Source organism: Colletes gigas, unplaced genomic scaffold, assembly GCF_013123115.1.
Source record: "Colletes gigas isolate AHSC1104 unplaced genomic scaffold, ASM1312311v1 Colletes_gigas_Sc00015, whole genome shotgun sequence".
In the NCBI taxonomy this organism is placed as follows: domain Eukaryota; kingdom Metazoa; phylum Arthropoda; class Insecta; order Hymenoptera; family Colletidae; genus Colletes; species Colletes gigas.
Genome location: NW_025106644.1, coordinates 5938198 through 5965611, shown reverse-complemented (window position 1 = coordinate 5965611; position 27414 = coordinate 5938198). Strand labels below are relative to the sequence as shown.

The 27414-nt window shown below is 45.5% G+C and overlaps 1 protein-coding gene across 1 annotated transcript; it reads left to right on the top strand.

Annotated features, from left to right (window-relative positions):
• Nucleotides 1–8402: 8402 nt before the first annotated feature.
• LOC122399899 (IQ and ubiquitin-like domain-containing protein) lies at nt 8403–26914 on the top strand. Its single transcript, XM_043400956.1, has 3 exons — nt 8403–8471; nt 25275–25573; nt 25711–26914. The coding sequence occupies exons 1-3, from the start codon at nt 8403–8405 to the stop codon at nt 26912–26914; spliced, it is 1572 nt and encodes a 523-aa protein (XP_043256891.1).
• The last annotated feature ends 500 nt before the right edge of the window (nt 26915–27414 follow it).

Here is a 27414-nt window from a genome sequence, read left to right as displayed (position 1 = left end):
ATGAATTTGATATTTTTATTCGACACATTCGCGTATGTACACCAACAGTTGAATAAAAATACCATTCGTTATACATGCTAGAACAAATTAAAACTGTGAAAGGTGGAAATTGTTGGCGAAACGATCGTCGACGGAACTCGGCGTCGATGAATAAATATTATCGGTGAAACGAATGTCGGTGCGTGCCATAACAGTTAGGGATCAGGCTCAATGTTTACCTACAGCGAGAAAATACCTCGGACAGGAACGAAGGAATGTAGAAGAACAGGTGATCCGCGGTGTAAACAGTTTAACGACCATGATTCATTGGTTTAATCCAATTACGAAACGAGCCGTGCTATCTCGAGAGACGCAGACCGGCTTTAAGGAGGAATTCATAAATTTTCATCGTTCACCGTCGATTCTCGAGGCTCGAGCATTCTCGTGATCCTTCTACTATTGCACACGTAAATATTGTTTGTACGAAAATCCTTTGTTCAAAGCAACAACGATACCGGGGATTCGGTTGACTCAGCCCCTCTAGGGAAGCTTCCAGTTGCCCTGGTGTTTATGGAGAATTCAGAAACACGTTCTATTTTAATGTATGTATTTCAGATATTTCCACGATGCAACGTTTGTCCATGATGATACGGAACGGGTGATACGATACGCGGATATCGCGCGTGGATTCGTATCAAACGACCAGTCCGTGGAACACTATACTCTTGTATACAAAATGTTTACCGGTCTTAAAACACGAATGTTCGGGTAACAATGTCGAAGGAAGCGTAAAAGTTCGTGTTACATCTTTGGAAACGATTGAAACGGACCCGGGGAACTCGATTCGAAAGTTTGACTGTGATTTTAATGGGGTTATCGGGAACGAGCGCGCGGCAAATGGCCAGGCATTAACTGTAACCCCGTTTTCTACAGTCAATTTCTCATAATCGCGATAAAGGGCCCAGAATGAATCTGTCAATTAACGCGGGGCGAAGTGCCAATTACCCTGGTAAAAGTGCGCAAAGCGGATTCCTCATTAAATCCTGTGGCCAGTCTACTTTTACTCCTGCTGTCCGCCAGATCCGACGCGAAGAAGATCAAAAGCCCTAAAATGAAACCGGATAAACTGTCGTCGAGGAAACGTTTCACCTCCGGCGACATAACGCGACGAATTTCGAACGTTTTGCGATCCAGTTATTTTTTACACGATCTCCCGAGAACGTATTCTCGACGCGCGTGATCCTCTCGAGGTTCCCTTTCAGACCGCGAAAGCTTCTCGGGTCGTGGAATTTTGAAAATCGGACGGTTCCTTTTTCTAACGCTAAATCCGTGTTCGGTGTCACGTTTTTTTTTATTTTTCGTCCACGGAGTGTCGGTTGCAAGTCGTTCCTTAATTTAGACGCTAAAAATTTACAGTTCCGCCCGCGGGCACTTGAACTTAATTAATGCTGAAGGTCGGTTTCTTTATTTTTTACCGCGGCAGGAGCATCCCCACGTGTTATCACTCTTTTGACAAGTTCGGTAGAGGAGGCGGCTAAAGCGGGAAATTACCGCGGGGCTCTTTGCGGGACCGCGTGCCGGAAAAATGGACCAAAACGTGTACGCGAAATTAGAATGTTTTCTCTTCTTGGATTTTCGCTTCTCGGCATAGACGGGGCAACGTGTTAAACGCGAGAGTAAAAGCAATTACGGTGACTCTCTCGCCGTGAGATTGAAATTTCTCTCGTCGGAGAAACGGGAGGCGTTGCGTTTTTCAGCCGTTTTATTCCGATAGAAAAAGAGGATCGGTCTCGATACGAAACGTGGAACCGTTTCGAGCAAACAATAGAAATTAGATCGGGTTTTATCGGGCTTTCATTATCCCGTTCTTCGCTCTCTGTTCGCGCAACCGTGAATTCCAAGAAACAAACTGTTTCTCCGCCCTCCTAAGCAACAATGTTTCCCGCACGGACACTCCTTCTCTTTATCCCACGCGGATGCTCTAACTTAATATTTCTAGAGACTTATCATTACATCTCCTGGAGGTTTTTTTAATTACACGTTATTCGAATCGCTTCCAGGAAACTTCCAATTAAGTATAACTATGGTTTATCGTGATCCTGCCTTGTTTCAGAAAACTCGTTACGAAGATAGTCGCCTAATTAGAACATCATTTTGTTTACGCTGTCCAGTATACATTGGTTATTCCAAATATAACAGAGTTATTTTAATAAAAAAAAGTCCGTGGAATATATCGGCAAATACGAATACCTTCGTATGAAAATTCTGGAACAAAAGCAGAAAAGCTCTCGGGAAAGCGGCAAGAGAATCGATCGTTGGTAAATAGGTCCGCACGAGATACGACGGTTGTATTTAGAACAGAATCAATTCACATCGGTCCGCGTTGCAATTATTATTCCCCTCTTTGGTTTAGTTATCGGCCTCGGCGCCCATTACGAGAGCAATTAATCGACCTTGCGGAAAACTAGGACCGCGATTAATTTGACGAAAGGCACGGCCGAGCGGATTCGTCGGCTTAACGAACAGCCACGCGTTTTTCATGCGCATTCGAACGTGTCGAGATCTCCTTTTTTCCCCCGTTTCTGGCCGGGGTCCAGAAAAAAGAAAAAAAATGAAAAAAATGACCGCAAATGGAGAATCGATGGAACAACAAGCGCGTTCATCGGGCTCATTAATTCTGTAACTGCAGCGAACGGCGTGCAGAATCGCGCGCGTATCACACGCGCGGACAATTTATCACGTTTCGAAGGAAAATATAAATAAAACGAATCACGCGGACACGATGATACAACGTGGCCTGGGGCGTAGATAAGAGGAGAAAACGCCGTCCTGGCGAAATTCGACTACTTTATGGATGGTATCGAAATTACTGTGGCGTTCGATTATACCGACACTTATTATTATTCCCTGGAGAATTACAACGATAACGCGTATAATGTTTGTAGAATATTATCAGTCTCGGTAAATTTATCGACAGTCTGCTTCCACTCGTCAAATTTGCTCGAAATTTCAATACATAATATCAAATTTTACAAAGCACATACGAGACCCGCATTCTATGATCCTGCGTATGCGTTTAAATAAATAGTGATGGAAAATCCGTTTTGTTATTAATTTCGTGCAACGATATATCTCTAAAAATTAACAAAGATAATGAATCAAGAATTGGCCCTTCGAAGGGAACAGTTCGTTCACATGAAACTCGAAAATGAGTCGCATCGACCGTATCGATCTCTCAACTCGATTAAAAAGTTGAATTGCATCTTGGCCCGTACGACTAGAAATTTCCGAACGGCGTTGGAATTCATAGCAATTTTCATTTGAATTACGAAACGCGAAATTGGAAAACCGGGTTAAATTTCCCGACGACCCCATCGAGGAACCGTGAATTTTGTCGAATCCCGCGTGCTCGTGTGTCGTCGGACTTCCGCGTGACCGACATTAAATCACATTTGTCGCGATACAGTTCGCCCAAAGGAAACTAACTCCATACGATCGGTGTTCGCGAAAAATCCTGAATATTATTTATACTCGTACGTTATTGGAAGCGGTTCGAATCACCTCAGTGCAGCATTATAAATATTTAAGGAACGAATGACCACCGACGAAAAATTCCGTAATAGAAGCGTGACTGGCACTCGTCAAACTGCCATAAATCTCCTCGGGAAGAGTTATAACGGACGCACTCCCATTGTCCGGGTCGCGCTTTATCTTCGTCACCGGTTTCCTATGCGAACGACTCCGAATTTTCAATTTTCTTCCTCTCTTTATCTGTCAATCCTGCAATCGCGGCACGCCGACGCAGGTTTTGCAGAATCTGCATCGACGCGACTATTGGTCCCGGGCATGTGTACAGGACGATTCCCTTCGGTTCTGTTGAATCTGACGCTATTCGAGAAACACAGTCGACCTTTTTAAACGACACGACACGCTCTATTTTCAGAACTTTCCCAGCTACAACCGGGAAAAGCCACTTCTCTCGATATCATTGTAACCTTTTCCAGCGGAGGCAACAAAGTCGTTATATCCAATTGAAGCTATTTAAATGACCAATTTTAACACGCGGACACATTGGCGTAAGATATTTACGAGACCGGATGGCCGCAGAATTTAAATATCCATTACGAATCCGCGAGAGTCGCGGACAATTTTTCCCTCGAAAATTTATTATCCTTTTATTGGGACATTCTCGCGAATGTTAGCCAAACAATGCCCTTTGTTCTGCCCTCGCAGGTTTTAATCCACCAGGGGGGGCAGGGAGGCACGACCGTTAGGATTTAAAAGAGGCACTGCATTCAGGATTCAAGTGCATCTAGGATTGCGCGCGTTTCGTTTGATTTATACCAGCGCTACAGTGACGCGTTGATAAATGTGTGCCCGCGGATGGGCTCGGGAAGGACGCGTATCGATTTCCGGGAATGAATTCGCTACTGAAACCGAATCGTTCGCGATAGAGCCACGGATAACCCTATTTGCTAATTGGACTTGAAATTATAACTAATTCGTGTTGAATATTAATTCATTCGTGCTCTCAAAAGGAACTTCTCGAAATTTGCTACATCCGAATATACTTATTATCGATATGTACACGCTTGGAAAATGATCGATACCGAAACTGGGCCTTCTCTGAGCGCGTTAAGGGGCCTTTCTACCTTGTGGGATTAAAAAAATCGATATTTTTTTTTTTGCATTTTTCTTTAGTATGTAGTCTCGAAAATATGTCTACCAAATATTGAATTAAAATTTGAAAAACTAACGAATTTATAGCCTGCTGAAATGTACCGCGCGCAGTTATAACAACTGGACGTGAAACTTTAAAGCTGTTTTTCTCGAAACTACATTTTTCGGCACTGCGTGCGTGATAACTAAAAAACTATTCAAGATATCAACATCAAATTTATACAGTATCTTCAGAACTGGTCTCCCTATAGCACGAACTAGGATAATTGCGATATATGCAATACTTTTTCTTTTATTAACAAAAAAGCAACCAAATATATGAAAATATTCAGTATTTTTTCGTAAAATAGCTGCCATTTTGCCATTTTTTGTTTTTTTTGAAAAGATCCTGGTTCATGCTATAACCACACTCATCTATATTAAGAATATCGTTGGTTTTAGGATTTCGAATAACTTGTTCGCAAGATATCACGTACGCAGTCGGGGGTGCCGTTCGTAAAAACTGTTGTTCGATGATCAACAAAAACAGCGTAATCGATAGATATTATGCGTTGCAAAAATTCGTAAATATAGCTAAATATATAATAAATGTATCTACAAAATCCGGAATTAATCGCTCTTTAATAACCCGCAAAAAAAAAATCACAAAGAAACACGTATTTTTCATGCCTACAAGGTAGAATGGTCCCTTAAGCTTGGAATCGAGATCCGATGGGTGAATTTCCGCGGTGCTTTGGAAACGCTAGATCAGTACAGTCTTTTTCTCTGGGAATTGTAATTAGTATATTCACGCGGTTTACCTTGTACAAACCAGCGGATAATCGAGTTCCTGGTAGCGCTCGACAATCCCCTCGTAATGACGCATTCAATAATCCCTCGCAACCTGGAGCCCCGCGGTGTGTTCTCATTACAGGGACGGTATCGGGCCACGCATCCGTAGGTAATAAATCGGAATCGACGTTCAATCGTGCCCAAAATACTTGGGCAATCGACACAGCCGCCTCCCCCCTCCCCCGCGCGCGAGGGGCGAACGCGTCGTGTAAAATGAATAATTAATATATTCAAATGGAACACACTTAAACCGTGTAGTGGCACTCGTCCGACGTTTCCGCGGCATGCATACACCCCTATCTGTCCAAATATCCATTACACGCGTCCACACGCGAGCAAACTCATTTGAATTCGCGCCTACAACCCCCCCCGACAATTCACTGTGCTCGTTCTTACACACGCTCAATGTATTCATATTACATCCCCCCCCGTCGGTGCTTCAATCTCCGGGTGAGATTCAACCGAGACACACTCACGTTAGGGTTATAATCTTCACCAACCCCTAACGATCAGTATTTCTCTATTTTAAAATAGTTTCCGTTTAATAATTCCGTTCCAGATAGCCCACGAGGAGGTCGTTTGTTTCCTGGAACGTTGTTACGTTAACCCTCCTAGAAATAATCGTCGAGTGCAAAGGATAGGGTCTACGGGCGCTAAAAGAATCTCATCACGGTGCCCCCTTTTATTTTTACTGTTAATACGTTGTTTCGCTTTTATTACCCTGTTCGCCCCCGCTGAGGAAGGCTCCGGGACGATTTTGTTTCCGACCCTAACGCATTAAATCCCGTGACTATCCCTCCAGGAATATATACATGCACGTGTATCGGGTGTGTCGGGGAATATTAGGTTGCGCTATTACTGGCGTTTAAGTTGTCTAATTAGGAATTGTTCGAGATCGTGTTTTCGAGGGACGATCGTGCGGGGTTAGATCCCCCGTAAACTTCGCGCTACGAAATAGTTTGGTTCATGGCTGAATCGCGCGACCCAGCCGTGTGGCTCTTCGGAACTTCTCACGTTCGACTGCTGTATCGATTCAACTATTTCACGGGCCGCTGATTGTTTGTGCCCATGTTGCGGCCGCATAATAGGCCGAATTGTTACCGAGAGCAAAGTAGCTACACGCTATAAATCCACTAAATCAACCGGTCGATTCGAGCCCCACCAGCCTACGCCCGCTACCTTCCGTATCCACGACGAAAGTACAAGCAAAACGATTCGGTTTGTTGCAGGGATGTTACGCCAGCGCCGAGTGGTCAACCTGGACTTCAATTCCGCGGCGCGAAATCGCAGCATTCGATCAAGGATCGTCCTGGAACGATCCAGACGCACGGAACGACCCCGGTGAATCATTCTTACTTTTCTCAATATCGTCTCTTCGATCGATCAGCAGCGCATCCTCGACGGACTCGATGATCGTTCCAACGACAGGGATCCACGGAGGATCTCGAGAGTGATCCCAGCGAGAAAAGGTCGGATCGCCGTTACAAAGTGGGCCATTATTGTACAGTATAATTTAAGTGGACGTGGATTCTTCACGATTATACACTAGTGTTCGTTGTCGATGAGCCGTCTGTGGGGATCGAAGGTTGAACAGTGCGCGGTAAAAAAAAGATACGTGGAACGCTGAGATTTGGTGGGAAACGGGGTCGCGTGGTTTACGACGCGACGTTGCGTCGATGAGAGTCGAGAGAGATTTATCGGCCAGAAAATAGAAGCACAGACGAGGTATACGAGCAGACCTTGCACGTTATGGAAACTCAAAAAATTTCGAATCATTCTAAAAAAATTATTTTTAGATGCAGGGATCAGTTACAATCATTTTTGGTGATTAGAAATACCCTCGAAATCCGCCCCACTTTCGAGAAAAAAATTCATTAGTAAGAATGTCTGACCAGACGTTTATCTGTTCCCCTGAAATTTTTCGTCGGAAAAAAAAAATTTCAAATCGATCTAAAAAAATTATTTTCAGTTGCAGGGGTCAATTACAATCATTTTTTATCAATAGACATACCCTCGAAATCCTAACCATTTTCGAGAAAAAAATTCATTGCTAAGAATGCCCGACCAGGCGTTTATCTGTTCCCCTTAAATTTTTCGTCGAAAAAAAAAATGTTCAAATCGTTCTGAAAAAATTATTTTTAGCTAAGGGGGTTAATTACAATCATTTTTGGTGAATAGACATAATCCCGAAATCCTACCCACCTCTGAGAAAAAAATTAGAGAAGATGTGAAAGTTGCGACAAAAAAAAAAATTTCAAATCGTTCTGGAAAAATTATTTTTAGCTAGGGGAGTCAATTACACCCATTTTTGGTGAATAGACATATCCTCATAATCCTGCTCGCTTTCGAGAAAAAAATTCGAGAATTTGTGAAATTTTTCGTCAAAATTGAAAATTTTCGAATCGTTGTAAAAAAATTATTCTCGGTTGCGGGGGTCAATTACAAGCATTTTTGGTCAATAGAGATACCCCCGAAATCCTACGCATTTTCAAGAAAAAAATTCTTTACCGAACATATGTGTGGCTAGAAATGTTCCCTTGAAATTTTATGGTAGTAGGGTTCTAAAGCTCCAGAAAAAGGGCGAGAAAAATACATAGGGTGTAAGGGCTACTCGTGTACCTCGTCTGTGATGGAAGTTCCGTTGTGATTACCACCGAATACCGTTTCCACGGAGATTATCGATTGTTTAGCGAATCGTCCGACGTTCCGATCGTATTTCCTCCATGATTACGTGTGTCTCCGAACGAAAGTCAACCCGAAAGGGATATTGTTGCCCGGTTCTAAAGGGGAGTCGCGTTAAAAGGCAGAGTGACGGGGCAGAGCCTTTGTCGTTTCTCGATTTTGATTTTCCGATACGCGACAAAGTCCAAGACGGTCGCTATCGCTGCCAGTCAAGCCTGACAACCAAGAAGATGGTCTGGTCGGGATACTTGAACCCGTCAATTGCAGTTGTCGAAGCCATCGACAAACACTCGGCACAGGTAAACTATTACACGGTCCCTGATTGGACTCCTGGATCCCGCCTCCCTGCGATCTACATTAAGTCTCTCGGTTTAACCCGGATCCCCCCCAGAGGTATCGCCGACTTCTCTCGAATAGTTTGACCGGAAGAATGCTGCCCAGACGGGTATAATTAATTAGTCGAGGTACCGAGATTCTTTTGCAACCGCTTCCCACCCCGAAGATTATCGTCTCCCAGCTCGAGGAAAGGATTCTGCGACGATATAAATTCGTCTCGACGGTAATCGTGTCTCGCGTAAACTGACTGGAACGTTCTGGTGCATACTATCGACTTTCTGTCGCAACTAGGCTCTAGGTCCTCTAAATTAATTGACTAAAATTTCTTCTAAAATTCTAATGTTTGCTCAACGAATAACACGTGGCACGCGTAGCCTGAACTCTAGATTCCAAGAAGAACTTCCGGTCTCGAGATATTTCTGCTCGAATTGTTTGTGCTTTAGCCGCCATAGTTCGCGCCCGGAGGCAAAGAGAAAGATCGCAGCCTCTTCGGGAATCGAAAATGGAAGACGATTGCCGCCAAGAGGAGAACCAGAGAGATAGTATACGACGTGTACGACCAACTCCTTGGAGAGCCAAGCACTGGAAGACTGGTGCTCGCTTGAACGAAAAGAAGCTGTATTCGGTTCGTTTGAAAGCTGCGAGAAGCACGACATCGATCGGCGTAAAATGCCATTCCGCGGAACACGATTACGACGAAATAATATTTCCCCGACGAGCGACGACGGAACGACCGCTAATCAATTTTCTCGTTCTATTACAAAGCTAAGAAAAAGCTGGCGATTTAGCAGGAATTATTTTACCGTTCCCCGACGAGCAATATTTTCATTTTATTTTCCGTGGCATAAACGAACAGGGCTCTGCCGCTCCTGATCCTCGTAGGATATTAAAGACAGGATGGGTCCTGTATTGGGCCAATATCTCGGTTACTATCGATCCTCTCGCGAGTACACATGTACAGCGTAAAAACGTTTTTTTGTTATTCCAAGAATGATACGCGTATATCGATCGAGGAGGAAATGCAATTAGAACTATCTCGTGTAAAGAGGATCACGCGCTAAACGATCCGTGAAAACGTTTGCCTAACGCGTGTATTTGCAGTTCTTTCGATTCGATTTTATTTCGAGTGTTCCATCGTTCCTCCGATCATTTTCCTTTTCGTTCCTGGCGCGACAAAGCGAGCCAAGGAAATTGTGATGTGCGAAAACGTATCAGAACGAACGCGACGACGTCGAAGGGAAGATTTTATCTATACATGTTAACGTACACACGATTATACATATTATTATAAGTAGTCCCGATCGATCGCGATAAGATTATATTTTTATATGTAAATATGGCGTTCCTTCTTGTTATCTAATACATTTAATAAATTATATCGACGAAAGGATGGGATCCAGAGAACGATCGCGAAACGAACGAATCGCTTAGATCTATGAATGTTTCATAAGAAACGGGACGCAGGCAGAGTGCATCGATTTTAACGCATTGTTTGACGGGAAGAATAAACTCGATTTCGCCCGTTAAATTCTTGTCGAACCATTTTATCGGACACACGATCCATTTATTTAAGTCGCGGATGCAAAGTTTCCGAAAATATACCGGACACGAACCGAACATTTCTGTGATCGATCGCGCGAGGAATTAATGAACGACAACGGTATAGGGCCGAGCTCCGTTATAATGGGTTGGGAATATAGCGAGATCGCGATTGTAACGAGCAAAAATTCACAGCGATTTCAGTTTGCTCGCGGCCCCGTGCAATTGTTCACATTTATAGCGGAGCGTACGGAACTCTAAATTTGAGAAACACGGACCGAAATTGCTTAAACGTACGTCGATTTTCAGGCTCGTAATAAAAGCTCGATAATAAAAATTCAAACCGTGTTTATTATTAATTAATATCGCCGGCGAGAGAGCGCGGCACGAAAATTACGAGGGAATAAATTGCATTTAATATCGAGCGTGTCATAGTTTATGCAAGAACACGGGTTATTTTATCGAATCCGAGCTTCGTTTGTCGGGAAATCAGTTTTAAATAGAAATGCATTAACTTTTCATACGTGGCCGTTGTTCGACGTATTTCACGTTTTATGAACCGATCGGTTACAGGTTAGTCGATGCGTTAAACAGTCTTTATTCTAGAAACGTTCTATGTACCATTAAGTCATGAATTGTGACTCGAGTAAATCTTGTTACAGGGGAAATCTAGTTTTCCCTGGGTTTATTCAGCTATCTCTCGTAAAAACAGCCTCATCACGAAGGGTGGTCTTCCCTTCTCTTCCACATTATCCTCTCTACTTCGCTACAACCGATCCAATTTTCCTTTTTGCTTCAAAGTCTTGTTTACCGTCCCCAGGCTAACGCAACATTCCGTATCCCTTTGAGCAGTCGAAGCTTATTCGCCTAAGCTAACGTGCTTTCTCATTTTCTCAGAGCAAGTTAACTAATCCGTAGAGACAGTGAGAAGTATCGTGGATGTCTAAACGCTTCATTCTCGTAAAATTCCGATCCGGAACATTCGGTTTTGCGTGTTTGATGGACATTAGTTGGCCGTATAAATATCGGTCGGATACTTTTTTCAAACCGAAAAGGAATTACTTTTCTCGCGGTATGCTGATCCTGGATGGGCGAATCGTGGCCCCGACATTCCGGCGAGAAAACATACACACACGAGTCGTGATGCATGCGTCAGGATTCCGCGAAATTGCGCTGTCAGCGGCGTGTCACGATCGCGACCTCCCTGGCGACCCAAAAATCGCGAAAAATCCCATCGCCGAGCAGCCAGACGGCAGAAAAAAATCGTCCCGCGGTTAACCCCCATGACCCAACCTTTGTTTCTTCCCTTATCTCTCGGATGGACCCATCAACGGGAAAACACCTCGTCCATCGATAACAAAAGCACGGACAATGGTGATTTTTGATGCGCGCCGGAAAAGGAGACGTTTCGAAATCTCGATGTTTATTTATTTTATACATTTGGGTGTGAAATGTAAATATTGCAAATTACATGTTGACGCAAATTGAATGTTTTTGATTTTTTGAAAGAACGACTCGAGAACCGCGAACGCGGTATTCGCAATAACACGTGGGATCCATCGGGACCGGAAGCGCCGGTTAGGTCCGGATGCAATTGCACATTCTTCCAGCAGTTCGGGGCGAACCTTTCGGCAGCGGAGTGCATTCCACCGGCGCGGTTCGCTTGCAGCGAGAAATTTGGCCGCTATCGGAGCACCAATTTCTCGGAGGCATGCGCCGCGACGCTCCCTCGTTTCGTTCCTAACTGCCGCGAAAGGTAATTGGAAATTTTTCGCGACCAAGGGCGGGGAAAGAAGCGTAACGCGAGCGAATGTCTTCGTTTGAACCGAGTCGGATCACAGGGGAATCCTTTGTGACGGTTTTCCTGTTTCAAGTTACGCCCGATGTAATTGTACCTAAGTCTCCCAGGGCCCGTTCGACCGAATTAATTATAAGGATCGATTGCATCGGTCGTACAAAGCGTCTGACCACACGAATTTTGAGAAAGCTCGCATCGTACGGAGAATATGGAAACGCCATTATTTGCTAAATTAAACCCGTTGCTTCGAAGAACGTAACAAGCACGATACCATGTCCGCATTTTAATTTGCGCGAATGTATTTACAGTAGCAGCTGACGTGTTCTGATGTTTAATTAACAACTCCCTGTTACGTTATCCGCGCCGGAAGCGTCGTTAAATGTATATTTCGTTGTGTCTCTGGTAATATTATGGTCAGAGTTACGATCGAATGTCCGGCGCGTTTATCAATTAAACATTGTTGAAAACTGACCGTATATTCGAGGGAAAAGGGAATTCTATACGCTCAAATTATCTTTCGAATCATAATTAAATATAAGTACGTAAATAAATCATTGTTATTCGACGTTGGATAATTACGCCAACGAGGAACTGAATGAAAGAAATCGGTGCACTGCTGCCTGCAGAGAACGAAAGGACAAGGGACGTAAAGAGAGAGAGAGAGATAGAGAGAGATTTAAGAAACTACGAGTTAGCCATAAGTTGTATAGCTGTTTCTATATAAAACTACGATACGATATGATAAGTAATACCTTAAAGTCCCTCGCACTTATCGACATCATCGCTGTAAAGAGAAGAGAAGCGGAGAAAACGGAGAAGAAACGTTACGACGGATTAATTCGAGAAGAGCTGTATATGTAAAGCAATTGTCAGTTATTAAATAAACGAATCGAAAGCACCATTTCAGCTGCCATTTTCCTCGCCGCGAAATTTCGTTCCCGCGGTCCCCCCCGGGTGTCGTTACAATTTGGAAAAACGCGGCCGAAAACTGTACCGCTCGTTTGGCCGAGCAATTTGCCGGTCGTTTTGCTGGTTCCTCGACGCGGAAGAAGCACTTCGTTTTCAATTTTCTCAATTTCCCCCCCCCCAATGATCGCTGACGTCATAGCCGGACGATTTATCACCAGCTCCTATTTACTTTTTTTTTATTATATTTCTGCGCAGTTTCCGATCTCCGATTTACGATTTACGCGGAATCGAAGACGTCGAATCTCGCGCGACCAGGTAAGTATACAACGCTCGAAAAATGTGAAATTATTAGTAACGTGTTCTGTGTCCATTCGCTATTTGTTACGAGTTTTATTTGTGTTCCGTACGAATGAGTTATGTTCTGAACGAGTTCTGAACGAGCTCTGTTCCACGGCGCAGAATTTCTCAACGTTGCTCCGTTGTAATCGTGAAGGGGTGGAAAGTGAAACAGAGGGAAAGTTTCCGCCCTCTCCTTCCTGCGTGCATTTTCCTGGGATTCTCTTGCTGCGCCGAATTGTTCGAGTAGCCAGCGGGCAAGTGCGGATGCACACGATGTATATAGCTGTTCAAGAATCCCAATTTACGCTTCCGTAAACAAAAAAAAACCGAGTTCTCGTCTAGCCACGTTGCAACTAAACGATAGTATTTTAGAGTGATTCTTCCGACGAAATACGGGTCAGACTTGACTATTAACAGAGTCGCGACAGGTCCTTCGATGGCTCGAAACTTTGGCCAGATTCAACAGAGAACTCCGTGGCCATTCGACAGCTGTGCAAACCGCGCCGAATGGACGTGGAATGATAAATATTCCTCGACGGGATATTAGTTAATGAATCAAATGGGAGAAGAGATTTTGCGGCTGGCTATTGTCCGTGCAAATCTTCTATTCCGTGGTCATCAAGTTCTATTAATTGCCAGATTCGTGCTAAATCGTTGTAATTAAATTCGAATACGTTCAGTTAATGATTGTACAAATGGTAATTCAGCGATCTAATTACGGGTGCATTTCTGCCTTTAAAAGGATCTCGCGTAATTTGATATTAATTTTAAAAATGTAACTTTTCATACGCGTGTGCTTTCACTGCGTTTAATTTATTAATAATCACGAGCAACGTGCGATTCGAAGAATAACTCGATCGTATTTTAAATGACCGTTCACGTTATTATTAAAATCCACGGGAACGATTACGATAATATCTCGTTTAACGCTTCACGCGTCAGAATTACAGCAACAATTCGTTACGCCGAGTTATAAGCCTCCGTCGATTAATTCGAGGAAATTCTGCGCGTTCCGCGTATTACAGCCAACAATTGCGTAGGCGGAATGTAATCTGATTATCCGGCCTCGACTTTATTTATTCGCGATACCGAACGGTAAATCCATAACCGTGGAAGGTCGTGGGATCTCCGTTATAAAGGATCACGGGGGACCGGTGATCGTTTTCTGGAATTATTCGCCTGTAACGCGAGCAGGAAGTAGCGACGCAAGCGTTCGACGATGTTCGATAATCGAAAACACGATGCTTAACATCGAATTATCGGCGATATTCTCGATTCGACGCCGATTAATTATACGCGATGCACTTTTCATTCGATGATGATAACGATTTGCTGCTCTTTTGAAAATTTCTGAAAAAGTGGTCCATTCAGGACAGAGTGGCTATTTTTGACTTATCGAGAACATGGTACACCTTGTGGACTTTCGTGGGCGAAAAAATACATTGGAAATCGTGGAAAGTTTACGGCAATCGGCAACGAATCTCGCGATTCTTTCGCTGGCCCGTGATTCCGAGTCGTTCAACGGAAAGATAAAGTGCCGATCGATGTGTTCCGCTAGCACCAGGATTTATACCCGCCGCGGAACGTGTCTTTTTCCCCCCGATGGTAACTCCCGATGCGAGTGTTTGTCCGAGGTCGGTGTAAACCGATTTGTCCGAGATCGATCCGCCTGACATTTCTGTTAAGTCCGGCTGTCGTCGCCGCGATATCTTGTTCGTTCGCCTTTTCAGCGTTACACGAGCCAACTCAACGGCCCATCGAGCTTGGGGTCCATTTGGGCCCATGGACATGTTTTCAGAGTCATCGGTCTTTGATCTGTTTCAATTTCAGTGGTTTTCAAACGACAGAAGAATTTGTTTTTCTTTTTTTTCCAAGTAGGATCTCTATTTCGCCTCACGACCAGTTACGCGATGGATAGATATATCTATATAGCACGTGACCCGCGATATAGTTTGAATTTCGGGGGTCTTCGATCCCCCGTATTTTTTACCGCTTAAATTTCGTGCTCGATCTCTCCCCCGTTCGTTTTATCGTCGCAAAAAAGAATTCGAGGCACGATTACGGCTCATTTGGAATGCACGGCGGGAAAGGGAAGATAAAAAGAGAAACGGATACGCTATGAAATCTGACGAGAGAGCGGATCGAATGAAAATTTTAGCAGCGAACGAAATCGGAACGAACGTAAATAAATTTCATTTAATTCGAAATTTTTCTATCGCGCGTTGGAAACGATTAAATCGCTCGATTCGAAATATGATAATGCGACTATTTCCGGGCAATCGTTGGACGGTACTATTAATATTAACGCGGAAAAGGATTCCCGACGATTTGAAATGTAGAACGACGCCCAGTGGGTGGGGAGAGAAGGGACGACAGACGGGGAGGACAGCACTTATATAAGCGGAATATATTAATTTTCGTTGGAACACAGGAACCGCGGCTGCGGTGAATAAATTTGGAAACTGGCCGTACCCGAAAACTTTGCTACACAACCCGAAGTTTCGAGCCTGCTTGACGCTTTTTACCGGCCGGCGCAAATTTCCCGCTTCAATGTATCCCAGACCCGGGAGTGCTTTTCCGCAGCTTTGATAATCGTTAACCGGGCATCGCGTTTTACGCTCGCTGTCGCGAAACTTTCTCGGCCAGCAATTTGACCTATCGTTGACGAAACTCCACCGTGGAAAATAGATTTATTACTACGATCTTAACGCCGTAAAAAATTCAATAATCGAGCAATTGCTTGTGGCTACATTAGGCAATGGGGGATGAATGGTGATTTCTCATACCCGTTGACAAATCTATTTCTTTCCCCGGATCATTTTCTTCTAACGGAAGAAGGAGATCGACTACGAAGGGCTGGGGCATCCCCCTCGAATGTATTCATCCCGAACAAAATACGGGCTTATAAAGATATACAGGGTGTTCGGCCACACCTGGTAAAAATTTTAATGGCGGATTCTAGAGGCCAAAATAAGAGAAAAATCAAGAATACCAATTTGTTAAAGTGCCGCCCTTACTGAATTTTTTTCTCGAAAATGCGCAAGATTTCGGGGGTATGTCTGTTCACCAAAAATGACTGTAATTGACTCCCCTAACTAAAAATAATTTTTTTAGAACGATTCGAAAATTTTCAATTTTGACGAAAAATTTCACAACTTCTCGAATTTTTTTCTCGAATGTGGGTAGGAATTCGGGGTTATGTATATTGACCAAAAATGACTGTAATTGACTCCCCTAACTAAAAATAATTTTTTTAGAACGATTCGAAAATTTTCAATTTTGACGAAAAATTTCACAACTTCTCGAATTTTTTTCTCAGAAATGGGTAGGATTTCGGGGTTATCTCTATTGACCAAAAATGAGTGTAATTGTCTCCCCTAACTAAAAATAATTTTTTTAGAACGATTCGAAAATTTTCAATTTTGACGAAAAATTTCACAACTTCTCGAATTTTTTTCTCAAAAATGGGTAGGATTTCGGGGTTATCTCTATTGACCAAAAATGAGTGTAATTGACTCCCCTAGTTAAAAATAATTTTTTTAGAACGATTTGCAATTTTTTTTCTCCGTTGAAAAGGCACCTAATTAGATTTTCAGTAAGGAATTTTTTTCTCGAAAGTGCGTACGATTTCGGAGGTATGTGTAATGATAAAAAATGATTGTAATTGACCCCCGCAACTGAAAATAATTTTTCCAGAACGATTTGAAATTTTTGAATTTAATTGTTAATAACTTTTTAACGAAGCTTCCATCAACAAATTGGTATTCTTGATTTTTCTCTTATTTTGGCCTCTAGAATCCGCCATTAAAATTTTTACCAGGGGTGGCCGAACACCCTGTATATTGCCTTAGCTCCTCGGTATCCGAGAATCGAAATCGGTTCGAAAATCTCGTGGAACAAGCATCGCCCTTTTCACGGGACACGCAAAGTACGTTCGTCGAGTAATCGAAACGAATCAGAACGTTGTATCATTAATTGCGACAGCACGATCGAAACAATTTATCAACGGAGCCGGTCAGGCATCGCGAGAGCATCGTTTCTGTCTCGCGACAGGAAGACAATCCCTGTCGATAGACGTTGTAAAAGGTGGTTGAAATAGATTTATCTATCGGAAGTACCGAGGCCCGTCACCGGGATAAAAATTGAATCGGTCATTTCTGATGGACGCTCACCCGTGGGAATCCCATCCCCCTCGTCGATACGTGTCACCGCTTCCACTCGCCGCAAGTAATTCCTGCTCGTCCAAGTCGGTGCTTCCGTTTCAAAGTATCATTTTCCCAGCCCTTTTGTCGCACGGCACATTTAATTAATTAAATTTTTTTTCTCACGGACGATAGGATCCCCCTGAAACGTGTACCGACGTTCCGCAGAATTCAATTTCCTTCGTATTCGGTGATCTTTCCAAAGGTGGTTCCTTTGTCGAATGGCTCGCAGTAATTTTGAATCCGGGAGGATAGGAGGAAGTTCTAGCTCCGCAGGATTGATGCAGGACGGCAGAACTACGATGGATAACTCGTCGGTCGTTGATATTGATGTCTGCTAGCCCCCGGGCTGTGGTTCTTCCCCGCCAAAACAAAGTAATTTATCTGGTCTGTGACGCGAGGATCCGCTGTCTCACGTTCCGAATTGGCCCCGCGCGCGCGCGCGCGGTCCTCCGTGTTACAAATTGCCTTGCAACATTAGTTCTGTTCGACGCCCTTCCGAATTCGCCGCAGGTGCTTCCGGACGTTGGGAAATTTCCATCGATCGGCCAGAGATCCGTCTCTGTCCCTCCCGTTTCGTCGGATCGTGACCTTTTGTTGGCCTCGCGAATAAAAATGACCGAGGGAACGTTAACAAGGGCGTTAATTATTCCAGCGCGGTCACTTGGCAAAGAAAGGGACCAGATTCCTTCGCTCTCGTTCTAAAACACTCTGGTAAACGGCGGAGGTCGCTTAAACGTTTCATTTTACGCTCGAAAGAGTCCGCGGCCGTTGTTAACACTTTACCGACCGATAGCCTATTAATCGACTGTTTTACCGGCCAACGCTTACCGACCGATAGCCTATTAATCAACTGTTTTATCGGTCGACGTTTACCGACCGATAGCCGATTAATCAACCGCTACCGGTCGGTAAAGTGTTAATGGCCCGCATTAATATTTCTACGGGTCTCGGGCTCGCTGGAAATGCTTCTACAGGGTGCTGTTATTGCGTCCAGCGTGTGTTGTTCGATCCGCGGACATCAAAGGATCCAATACATTCGGCGCAGAGGAAAGATTCTTTGACCCGGATCGAAAGGAATTAAATTAAACGTCCGTTTAAGTAGCGTCCAATTCTGGAAGTCATCCGTTCTCTTATTGCTCCTTTCCCCCCTCGGCGAATCGACGTTCGACTTTTGTCGGTCTGGCAGCGAAGATATTTTATGCGGCTACGTTTTGACACAGATTCGCAGAAGAAAACTCGAGGCGTTTAAAGTTCGTGAAAAGCATGCAACGACGAAACGGGTGGTACCAACAAACGGCCGGAAACACCAAGGCACGTCGAGAAAGAGTGCACGGAGCAGTAACTGAAACTAGCTGGACACGAGAGCGCACGAGGGTAACGAGACGGAGAGCAGAGACGAGCCTTCGGGGAGAAGGGACAGCGAAGATCGCGAGCGAGGACCGGAAGGGACGCGACCAAAGGATCGAAAGCAAGAGAGAGCGGGAGGCTGAATTAATCCGTTGGATCGATTACGCGTCAGTCTATCTTAATATCTCAAAGCTCTGAGGAGTGCGACGAGTTAACTTTGTACAAAAGCGAGCAGACGAATATCCTACGTATAAGGCGATGCACAGACACGTCCATATAATATGAAGCGAGGAGACACTATCGGCGCAGCTGGATATGTCACGTTCGTGATTTATACCAGACGTATAAAATACTCCATTGATAAAGAATTCTATAGAACAAGGGGAACGCACGTGCGGCGAAGAGAGAAAGGATATCGGGTGGACACCACCCGGAAGGGGAAGTCACAACAGGATATTAGCAGGAAGGCAATAGAGGAACACGGAGAGTAAGTAAGAACTAAACATCAAAAAGACTAAGTTAGTAGGGAATACGAATTGAGGGATGTTTAAAAGATTAAATAAGAAGTCAGGCTTGAATCGAGCTTGGCGGAGAATAATTGACGAATTCGCTTCCCGCAAAAGTCGCCGACTTTGGAGAAAGAAAGAAAGATTAAGGAAAGGAATGAGAAAAAGTGTCTACATGAATGATAGAGTATTAATAGGAGGGGTGTAAGAGGGAAGAAAAGGTAGGAATTCGAGCGTGAGAGCCAAAGGAGAATTGCTTGTAATATAAAGCAATAACAGAGTATTAGGATGAGGACAAGCAAGGAAAATACAGATTAAGGAAAATGATTAAAGTAAATAAAAAGAATAGTTGACTAAATAAAAGAATGAATCTTGACTGTCATTGTCTAGATACCATTTCGATTCGTCAGTTGCGCTTGAAAAGGCAACAACGAGGGTACAGAGAGATTGAATGGGAAAGTAAATATTGGAGACAGAAAAGAAGAAAGGGTGGTACAATACTAAAAAAAGGATAATGAGACAGAGAATTAATTTAAAAAACACTATAGTAAATAGAAAACGAGAGTCGAGGAGGTGAAGAGACGAGGGCGGGATAGAGGAACAAAAAAGCAGAGTAGAGATCAAGCCGGCAGGAAGGATAAACAGAGACGCGCAATAGCATAGAATACGCGGGGGGGGAGGGTGGAAAGGTTTGTGTAGAAGGCTAAGTAAGTAAAAGCTTTGAATCCCCATCGCCAAAAGGGGCGCGCAAGCAAAACAACCGCGAAGCAAGGAGGGGAGGGCAGCCGGGAGTAGATAGACAATTTCGCGGTTTAGATATTGTTTTGTTGTAGCAGGAAACGCGCAAGACAGAAAGAGCGGCATAGCAAGCTAGTGAGAGGACTGGGACGAACGTACGAAAAAGCCGTAGAAAACAACGACCAAATCCCCACCCCACACTAGGAATTAGGATATAGTAAAAGGCCCACCGAACTGACCTGAGACCTAGTCTAACTACCCCCAAGACACCCTCCTTCACAGAACTCGACCCACAACCACTAAGAGCAACACCCCCTGCCCCCCCCCCCCACCACCACCCGCCTCCGGAGAACGCCATCACGGCCCTTGGCAACTCCCAAACACTCCCAAACCCCCCCTCACGCCCCCACGCGGTGTGTAATCGCGCCCCCCCACACCCAGCCGCCATCAACAGCCCCTCCCTCCGCAGCCTGCCAACGTCACCCCAGGAAACCGGACGGAGCACTTGCCACCCTCCCCCCACCGTACCCCCCCCGCCCACTCCCCCCCCCCCACCCCCCCCTCCCCCCCTCCCCCCTTACCCCCCCCCCCCCCCTCCCCCCTCCCCCCCACCAGCGGGAGAGCAAGCCCCACACCGCCAATTCTCATTCGGCACCCCCCCCCCCCCCTCCCCGAGGACGACCCTCACCATCCCCGGCCAAGCATCCATCGCCCACGCCTCTAAGAACCACTCCAGTACAACAGATCAGAACCTTCCCGACGCCTCAACTCTTACTTCCGCCCCCCACCCCCGCCCCTTAACCCCTACTCAGCGCCCCGTCCCCGTACAGAAACCCGTATTTACCCACCCCCACCATGCGTCACCCCCCCCCCGACACGCTGCCTCCAGCCCGCACCCACCCCACAACCAAATCCGCCACTCGGCCTTCCCCCCCACCCCAACCCGCCGTCTAAATAATCCACACGCCCCGGGCCCCCCCCGCCCCCCAGCACCCCCCCAATATCCACAACGACACGCTCCGGACACCCCACTCAGACCCCCCCCCGCCCCCCCCCCAGGCCGCCCACTCGCGCCAGGGACAGGCCATTTCTTTCCGCACCCCTCCCCCACCTCCCCCCCACACCAATACCCCCCCGAACCCCGAGTCTCCGGCTCCGAGCCTGGCGCCCACGTCACACACCACCGCCGCCAGACCGCCTATCGCCCCGAACCCACCCCCCCCTCCCCCATCCTCCCGACCGCTATTTCTACCCCTCCCCCCCCCCGCTTTCTCACCCACCCCCGCCCTACCGCGCACCCCCCCCCACCCCCCGCTCCGCACCCACCCCCTCTCACCCCGCAAACGCATTGCCCTTGCCTCTTTCCCTGACGAAACGCCTTCCCGCAGCCAACCCCCCCTTGGTCCATCCTCCCCCTCCCCCGACACCTTCTCTTCCCCTCTCACCCCGTCTTCAATCCTCCGCCACCCAACCCCCTGCCCGTTGGGACGGTCGCCCCCCCCGATAACCCACCCCCCCCTGCCTATCGGCACCCGGACTCCAACAGAGAGCCTCTTATCCCCCTCCCACGGAAATGAGTTCAAATCTCCAGTTCCCCCCCAGCCCCAAACTTTCATTAATGATTCAGACCCCCCCCCTCTTTCCCTCCCCCAAGGGACCGAGTAGATCAAATTCTCACGTCGACGGACGAATCGTAGCGTTTAGGCACGCATACGAGAATGATAGCGACTGTGACTGATAAACACCCACCGATATAAAAAGTAATTTACGACGGAGTTATCCGCACAATAAGCACACCGCGGAAACGCTCCTGGAGACAGAGGGTGGTGAGTACAGAACACGAAATAGATTTATATTTATTACCGTTTCGGGGTAACCGAATATGAATCGACGTCAATTTGTTCCACGCTCGTGTTTGGTACTTTTTCCATGAATCTTTTATTCCCTGGTCGTTGAACCGAACGTTTGGCCACTGGAACAAATTTTAATGGAAGATTCAAGAGGCCAAAATAAGACGAAAATCAGGAATATCAATTTCTTGTTTGAGGCTTCGTTAAAAAGTTATTAAAAAATTTCAAATCATTTTGAAAAAATTATTTTTAGTTACTAGGGTCAATTACAATCACTTTTGGTGAATAGACTTACCCTCGAAATCCTACACAGTTTCGAGAAAAAAATTCGAACAAATGCCTAAATTTTTCGCCTGAAAAAAAATTTTCAAATCGTTCTGAAAAAATTATTTTCAGTTGCAGGGGTCAATTACAATCAATTTTGGTGAATACACATATCCCCAAAATCCTACTCATCGTCGAGAAAAAAATTAATTACTAGAAATGTCTGACCAGACGTCGATTTGTTCCCCTTAAATTCTTCGTCGAAAAAAAAATATTTCAAATCGTTTTGAAAAAATTATTTTCGGTTGCAGGGGTCAATTATGATCATTTTTGGTGAAGAGACATAGCCCCAAAATCCTGCTCATTTTCGAGAAAAAAATTCATTACTATAAATGTCTGACCATTCATTGATATGTTCCCCTTAAATTTTTCGTCGGAAAAAAAAAATTTCAAATCGTTCTGAAAAAGTTATTTTCGATTGCAGGGGTCAATTATGATCATTTTCGGTGAATACGCGTACCCCCAAAATCCTACGCATTTTCGAGAAAAAAATTCTTTATATGTGTGGTCAGAAATTTCATGATTATAGGGCTCTAGAGTCCCAGAAAAAAGGGTCAAAAAAATACATTGGACATAAGGACTACTCTTAGTTTAACGTTAATGATCAACAAATTAGTGTTCTTGATTTTGGCATCGAGAATCATCCATTAAAATTTTTCCCAGGGCTGATCGAACGTCCTGTAATGTCGTAATAATTTGCTGCAATATTTAGCTTGTCGTGGAAAGGATCAATTGCAGAGAACGACCGATCGGCGGGAACAGATTCCCCGTGCGGCGATTTTAACGAGAAGCGCCGTTTAATATTTATGTACTCGAAGTAATTGCGTCGCGTTGCAATCGCGTCGAATCAATTTCGCGATTTTTCGACGATCCGGCGTCGCGATGTTATTAGTGAAACACGGTCCCTCAATTATCGTTTCTACTAATTATCCATCGGGATGCAGACACTCGTTTGTTTGTCTTCCATCAACGACCGAGGTAATGCAAATTTTATTTAAATCCGTATTTTATTTTCGAGAAGTGAGTTCTCTCGAGGCCCACTCGTTAATATTATTTCAAAGTTTAACGAAAGTTTATCGAATTGAAATTCAAACGGCGACCCTGTCCGCCGGTCGTTACGCTATCGCGGCGGAATATTATTTCAGAATATTTATATTCGAACGTTAAAAAACGTTAACCGTGGGGCGAAAAACCATTGGCCCTTGTGTTGGCTCTCTTGCGCATATTCTCGCGTTCCGGAGCTGTTACATCAACCATTCCGTTTTTGCATCTCTTCGATGCCCCGAGCGGTTTGCTCGAACGGTTTCACGTTCGTGTCGTCTCTTAGCAACCTCTATTTCCTTCGACTCGTTAAATAATTCATAACACGCGGAGTGTGTCGGCTTGCGTGCACGTCCCTTGAAAAATTTCAAAAAATGATGAAACATTCAGTTCGGCAATCTTCCAGTTGCCGCTCGAGTACGCCGGAAATTCAAAGACAGCATTACTTTTGCAGGACCTTTAAAAATTTCGAGAACTCTCCAATTTCCGCAAACTGCGAATAAAACGAGTGAAACGCGTACGCGAAATCCTTCGATCTCTGATTAACTCGATAAACAGTGGATTTACCAAAATAAAACGCAATTATTAAGAATTTTAAAGCGATCGATACGTAAAATTTAAAATTGTCAGAACGTTTCGATCGTTGACACCTGTCGGAGCAATTCGAGTTTTACTTTCTCGTTAAAGGAAAGGTTTCTTTTTTAAATTAAATACAAAGCAGGGCAATATTCGCGAGTATCTTAGAAGTGTTTAGACCGAGGTTATGAACGTGGAGTAATGTGACAGGGAAAGGGGACGTCGCGAAGAAAAGGCGAGCTGTCGATTCTTGCGAAAAAAGATGGATCAGCGCCGGGTCCTCCAGTTTTCTCTTTTAATGAGAAAGCCCGGGGATAAAAAGGGATACAGAGTAGACGCGTGACTCGCACGCGTCATTCCCGGTCGGTTGTTGGATTTTTTACTTTGTCCCCGAGGGCGGGGAATCATGAATATTTCATGCACAGATGTACGTACGCGCAGTCGACCGTCGGCGATCCAATTAAACGGAAATTAAATTTCCGCGTTCGGTCACCGCGCGAACGTTTAATAACCAAAACATAAACACTTACAATTTCGCGAGGAGGCCTCGTTTAAGGTAATCTCGCCCGGCTTTACAATGCGAAATTGATTCCCGATATTATCCCATTATCGCCCGCCGCGAATCCAATTTAATTGCAATCACGGAAGATCGGAATTATCTTTCAACGGCGCGAAAAAGGTTTACACCTACGCTAAAACTTTGCACGATCGAGAAGGAGCGCAGAAATGACTACTTTATTCGTCGAATTCCCGATGTTTTCTCGACCGGATGCTCGAGAAGAAAGGGACAGGACGAAAGGAAAAAAAGTTCCATCGAAACGATCCAACAATCCCCGTCGCTGTAGCTCAATTAAAGCGACGTTCAACGGAAAAATAAACGAAGAGCGACGCGCATCCATGCGTGTTTCCCTTGTTTAAGGGGTTGCATTACACACAATGCATTTAATGCACCGGGTGCGCCAAGTTTTACGGTTCTCCGCGTCCCCCCCCGGCAGAGTTGCGCCGTACTGGAATCACTGGCCGGATTTCCATTAGCCATAAAACCTCCAAGGGTGCATTCCTCTATTCCCCGCGGACGCTAAGCTCTCTCGCCGACGTTCGGCAGGATAACAAGGAATTAAGCGACGCTTCTGGACCGAATTAACGGGAATTTATAACTTGGTACCACGCCGAAGGAAACGCTGTTGTGAAATATTATTCCACTCGTCGAGAAATTATTTTCTCCGCCCTACCACGTGGTCCACGTGCAACAGATTTCGTCTTCGGATTTCAGTACCAGATACTAAAATAAAAACAAAGGGTCGATGCTTATTTAGTTACGCGTCCGAGCTTTTCCAAGCCGCAGCTGCGAGCTAACGGGAAAAAATAGAACGTTAACACCCGCGATGACAAAGTACGACGGTAAATATTTTAAAAGCTGTACGTGCTGCGCAAACTCGGTGATAAATATACAGAACTTTTGCTGGAAATATACGTGGAAACCGTGGTTTTTTCCTTTAAATATTTTTGTTTGATCAACTCCTTCGCGACGACGCGATATTTTAGAATGTTTAACGCAATCTGGGTTGAATTTCAGAGGGTTTTTCTATCGTAGGAAGAACGAGCAATGATCGCTAGAACGGAACCGTTTCTGGGTGGATGGAGGAACAGGCTGACAGGAACCGTCTACTGCAACGCGTGCACGCAAACTAGGATAAACAGACAGGACGTAAGCGAGAGGACCACGCAGACCGAATTCTCGACAGACAAATGCACGGACACGCCGTGCAACGTCACGGTTCAAGCGAATTCGTTTCCTGACAAGAGAGACAGACTCCTGGAAGCCACGAGCTTTAAGGATCCCCGAAACGAGAAGATCCTGGAGAGTGTCGTAAAGATACAGAGGTTTTACAGGTGGAGTAATGGACTATGTTAAAGTAGCGAGTAGCTCGAGAGTTGATCGTCGAGGTTTTCAAATTCAAAGATCTATCGTATGCTTGTTAAAATAGCCTAAAATATACAGCGAAGCGTTCGTTGGATCCTGTCCGCAGAGCTCACCGCTACAGGTTCACCGCGATCCGGCCACTCGGCGATAAGGACACGGCCAAGCAGGAAATACCATTGGAGCCGATGTCCTACCGTAGCCAGGATTTCGCCATACTAAACCGCACGTCCCCGAGAACGAGGACGGACTTCGAGTTGCTCTACAATCTCCTGGATCGTTGGCGTATCCGTGAAACGGAGAGGGCGAGACAACGACACTCGGATCCAGCTAGAACCGCGTTCTGCAGACTGATCCTGTCGAAAGAGATCGAGCTCCTGCGAGGCATAGACTCTCTAAAGACAGGCCTGCAGCTTAAAAGCAAGAACAAGGTCTACCGGAAGTTCCTGGACGACCTTTCCAAGCCGATAGTTTGGAGAACCGGCCACGGTGAACCGATTCTGGTGGAGACTCCACGCGTGCAGCGTGCACGACGCTTCAGGGACGCGTTCGAGGCGCTGTCGAACGAGGATGGACCGATCGGTGAACGCGTCGGGACGCTGCGTCGGCTCAGAAACGTCGTCGAGGCTCACACGTGCAAACCGTCGGACGATCTTGTGCGCTTGCTCGACCAGGAGATCGATCTTCTGGGGCGCGACGTCGACGAGAGTAAATTAAACTGGCTGAGAAATCGACTGAAGATCGCCTTTCTGATATTCGCGAGGGAAGCGCTGGGAAACGACTCGGAGGGGGCGAGGCTGATCGGTCGTAAAACGATCTGCGCCAGCTGCGGCAGATTACTATCCGCGGATAACTTTTCCTGGGTGAAACGACGCCGAGCGGCCTCCTGCAATTATTGCCAGGACGCGAGGACTCGATCCGGTCCCCGTGTCGTCTACGGGCCCTACGATAAGATGCTTCGCGATCTGAGACGCAGCGAGGCTGGAAATCGTTGCTACGCCAGCCTGGCCTTCGTCGTCGACGCCAAGATCGTTCACCGTTTGGTGAACGACGTGTGGCACGGTAAATCGGCCATTTCCCAGCGCGATCGACTCGACGAGCTGAGACTCGTGAGGCTTCGCAGGAACGTACAGTGGTCGCCGTGGAACTGTCTTCTCCTGACCGCGAACGAGGCCTCCGTGCACACCAGGATCGACGATCTCGACGAGTTCTACGGGCCAATGATGCTGCACAAGTTTCACACCAGGAATCTCCAAGCCAAACTTCTCTTCGAGTCTGTGGCTGGGATCCAAAAAATGTATCCTTGTTCATAAAATCGAATATACTATTCCTACAAACGATTCGACTCTTAGTAATTATTACCAACGACGAAACGCTAGTATTAGGGTCGGAGAAGTTACCGTCGTTCCCAGTTTTCCCTTCCCCTTCCCCGTTAGCTTTGGTCGCGTTGATAGCGCGAGTTAATCGCGCCACAGTTTATAAACTAAGTTTCCTTCGGGCAAGAAAAGAGACGAGGGATCATGGCGACGTTTAACCCTTTATAATCCCCTGTGTCTTCCCAAGCAATGTCGTCGCGCGTGTACTACGAGCGCCCTTCCGTTTAGCTAAACCCCAAATTGCCTCTCGACTCCATCGCGATACCGCCCAAAATGGAATATCCTTGCTGGATGCAAGATTCGTGAATAATTGTCAGGATCTCGAGAACAAAATTGTACGGTTCCCTTGAATTTTTGCAAATGTAACTGAGGAACCGAGAACGAATTCCGTGCGCGTTGTAATCGATTACCGATGGAAACAAAGCGCGACGAAAAGT

What these genes read in the sequence shown, in the direction of transcription:
- LOC122399899 (XM_043400956.1), top strand. Translation starts at nt 8,403, where the DNA reads ATGGTCTGGTCGGGATACTTGAACCCGTCAATTGCAGTTGTCGAAGCC. An exon ending in TCGACAAACACTCGGCACAG is followed by an intron (nt 8,472 to 25,274) that starts GTAAACTATTAC and finishes TTTCTATCGTAG; the next exon opens with GAAGAACGAGCAATGATCGC. An exon ending in AAGATACAGAGGTTTTACAG is followed by an intron (nt 25,574 to 25,710) that starts GTGGAGTAATGG and finishes TCCTGTCCGCAG; the next exon opens with AGCTCACCGCTACAGGTTCA.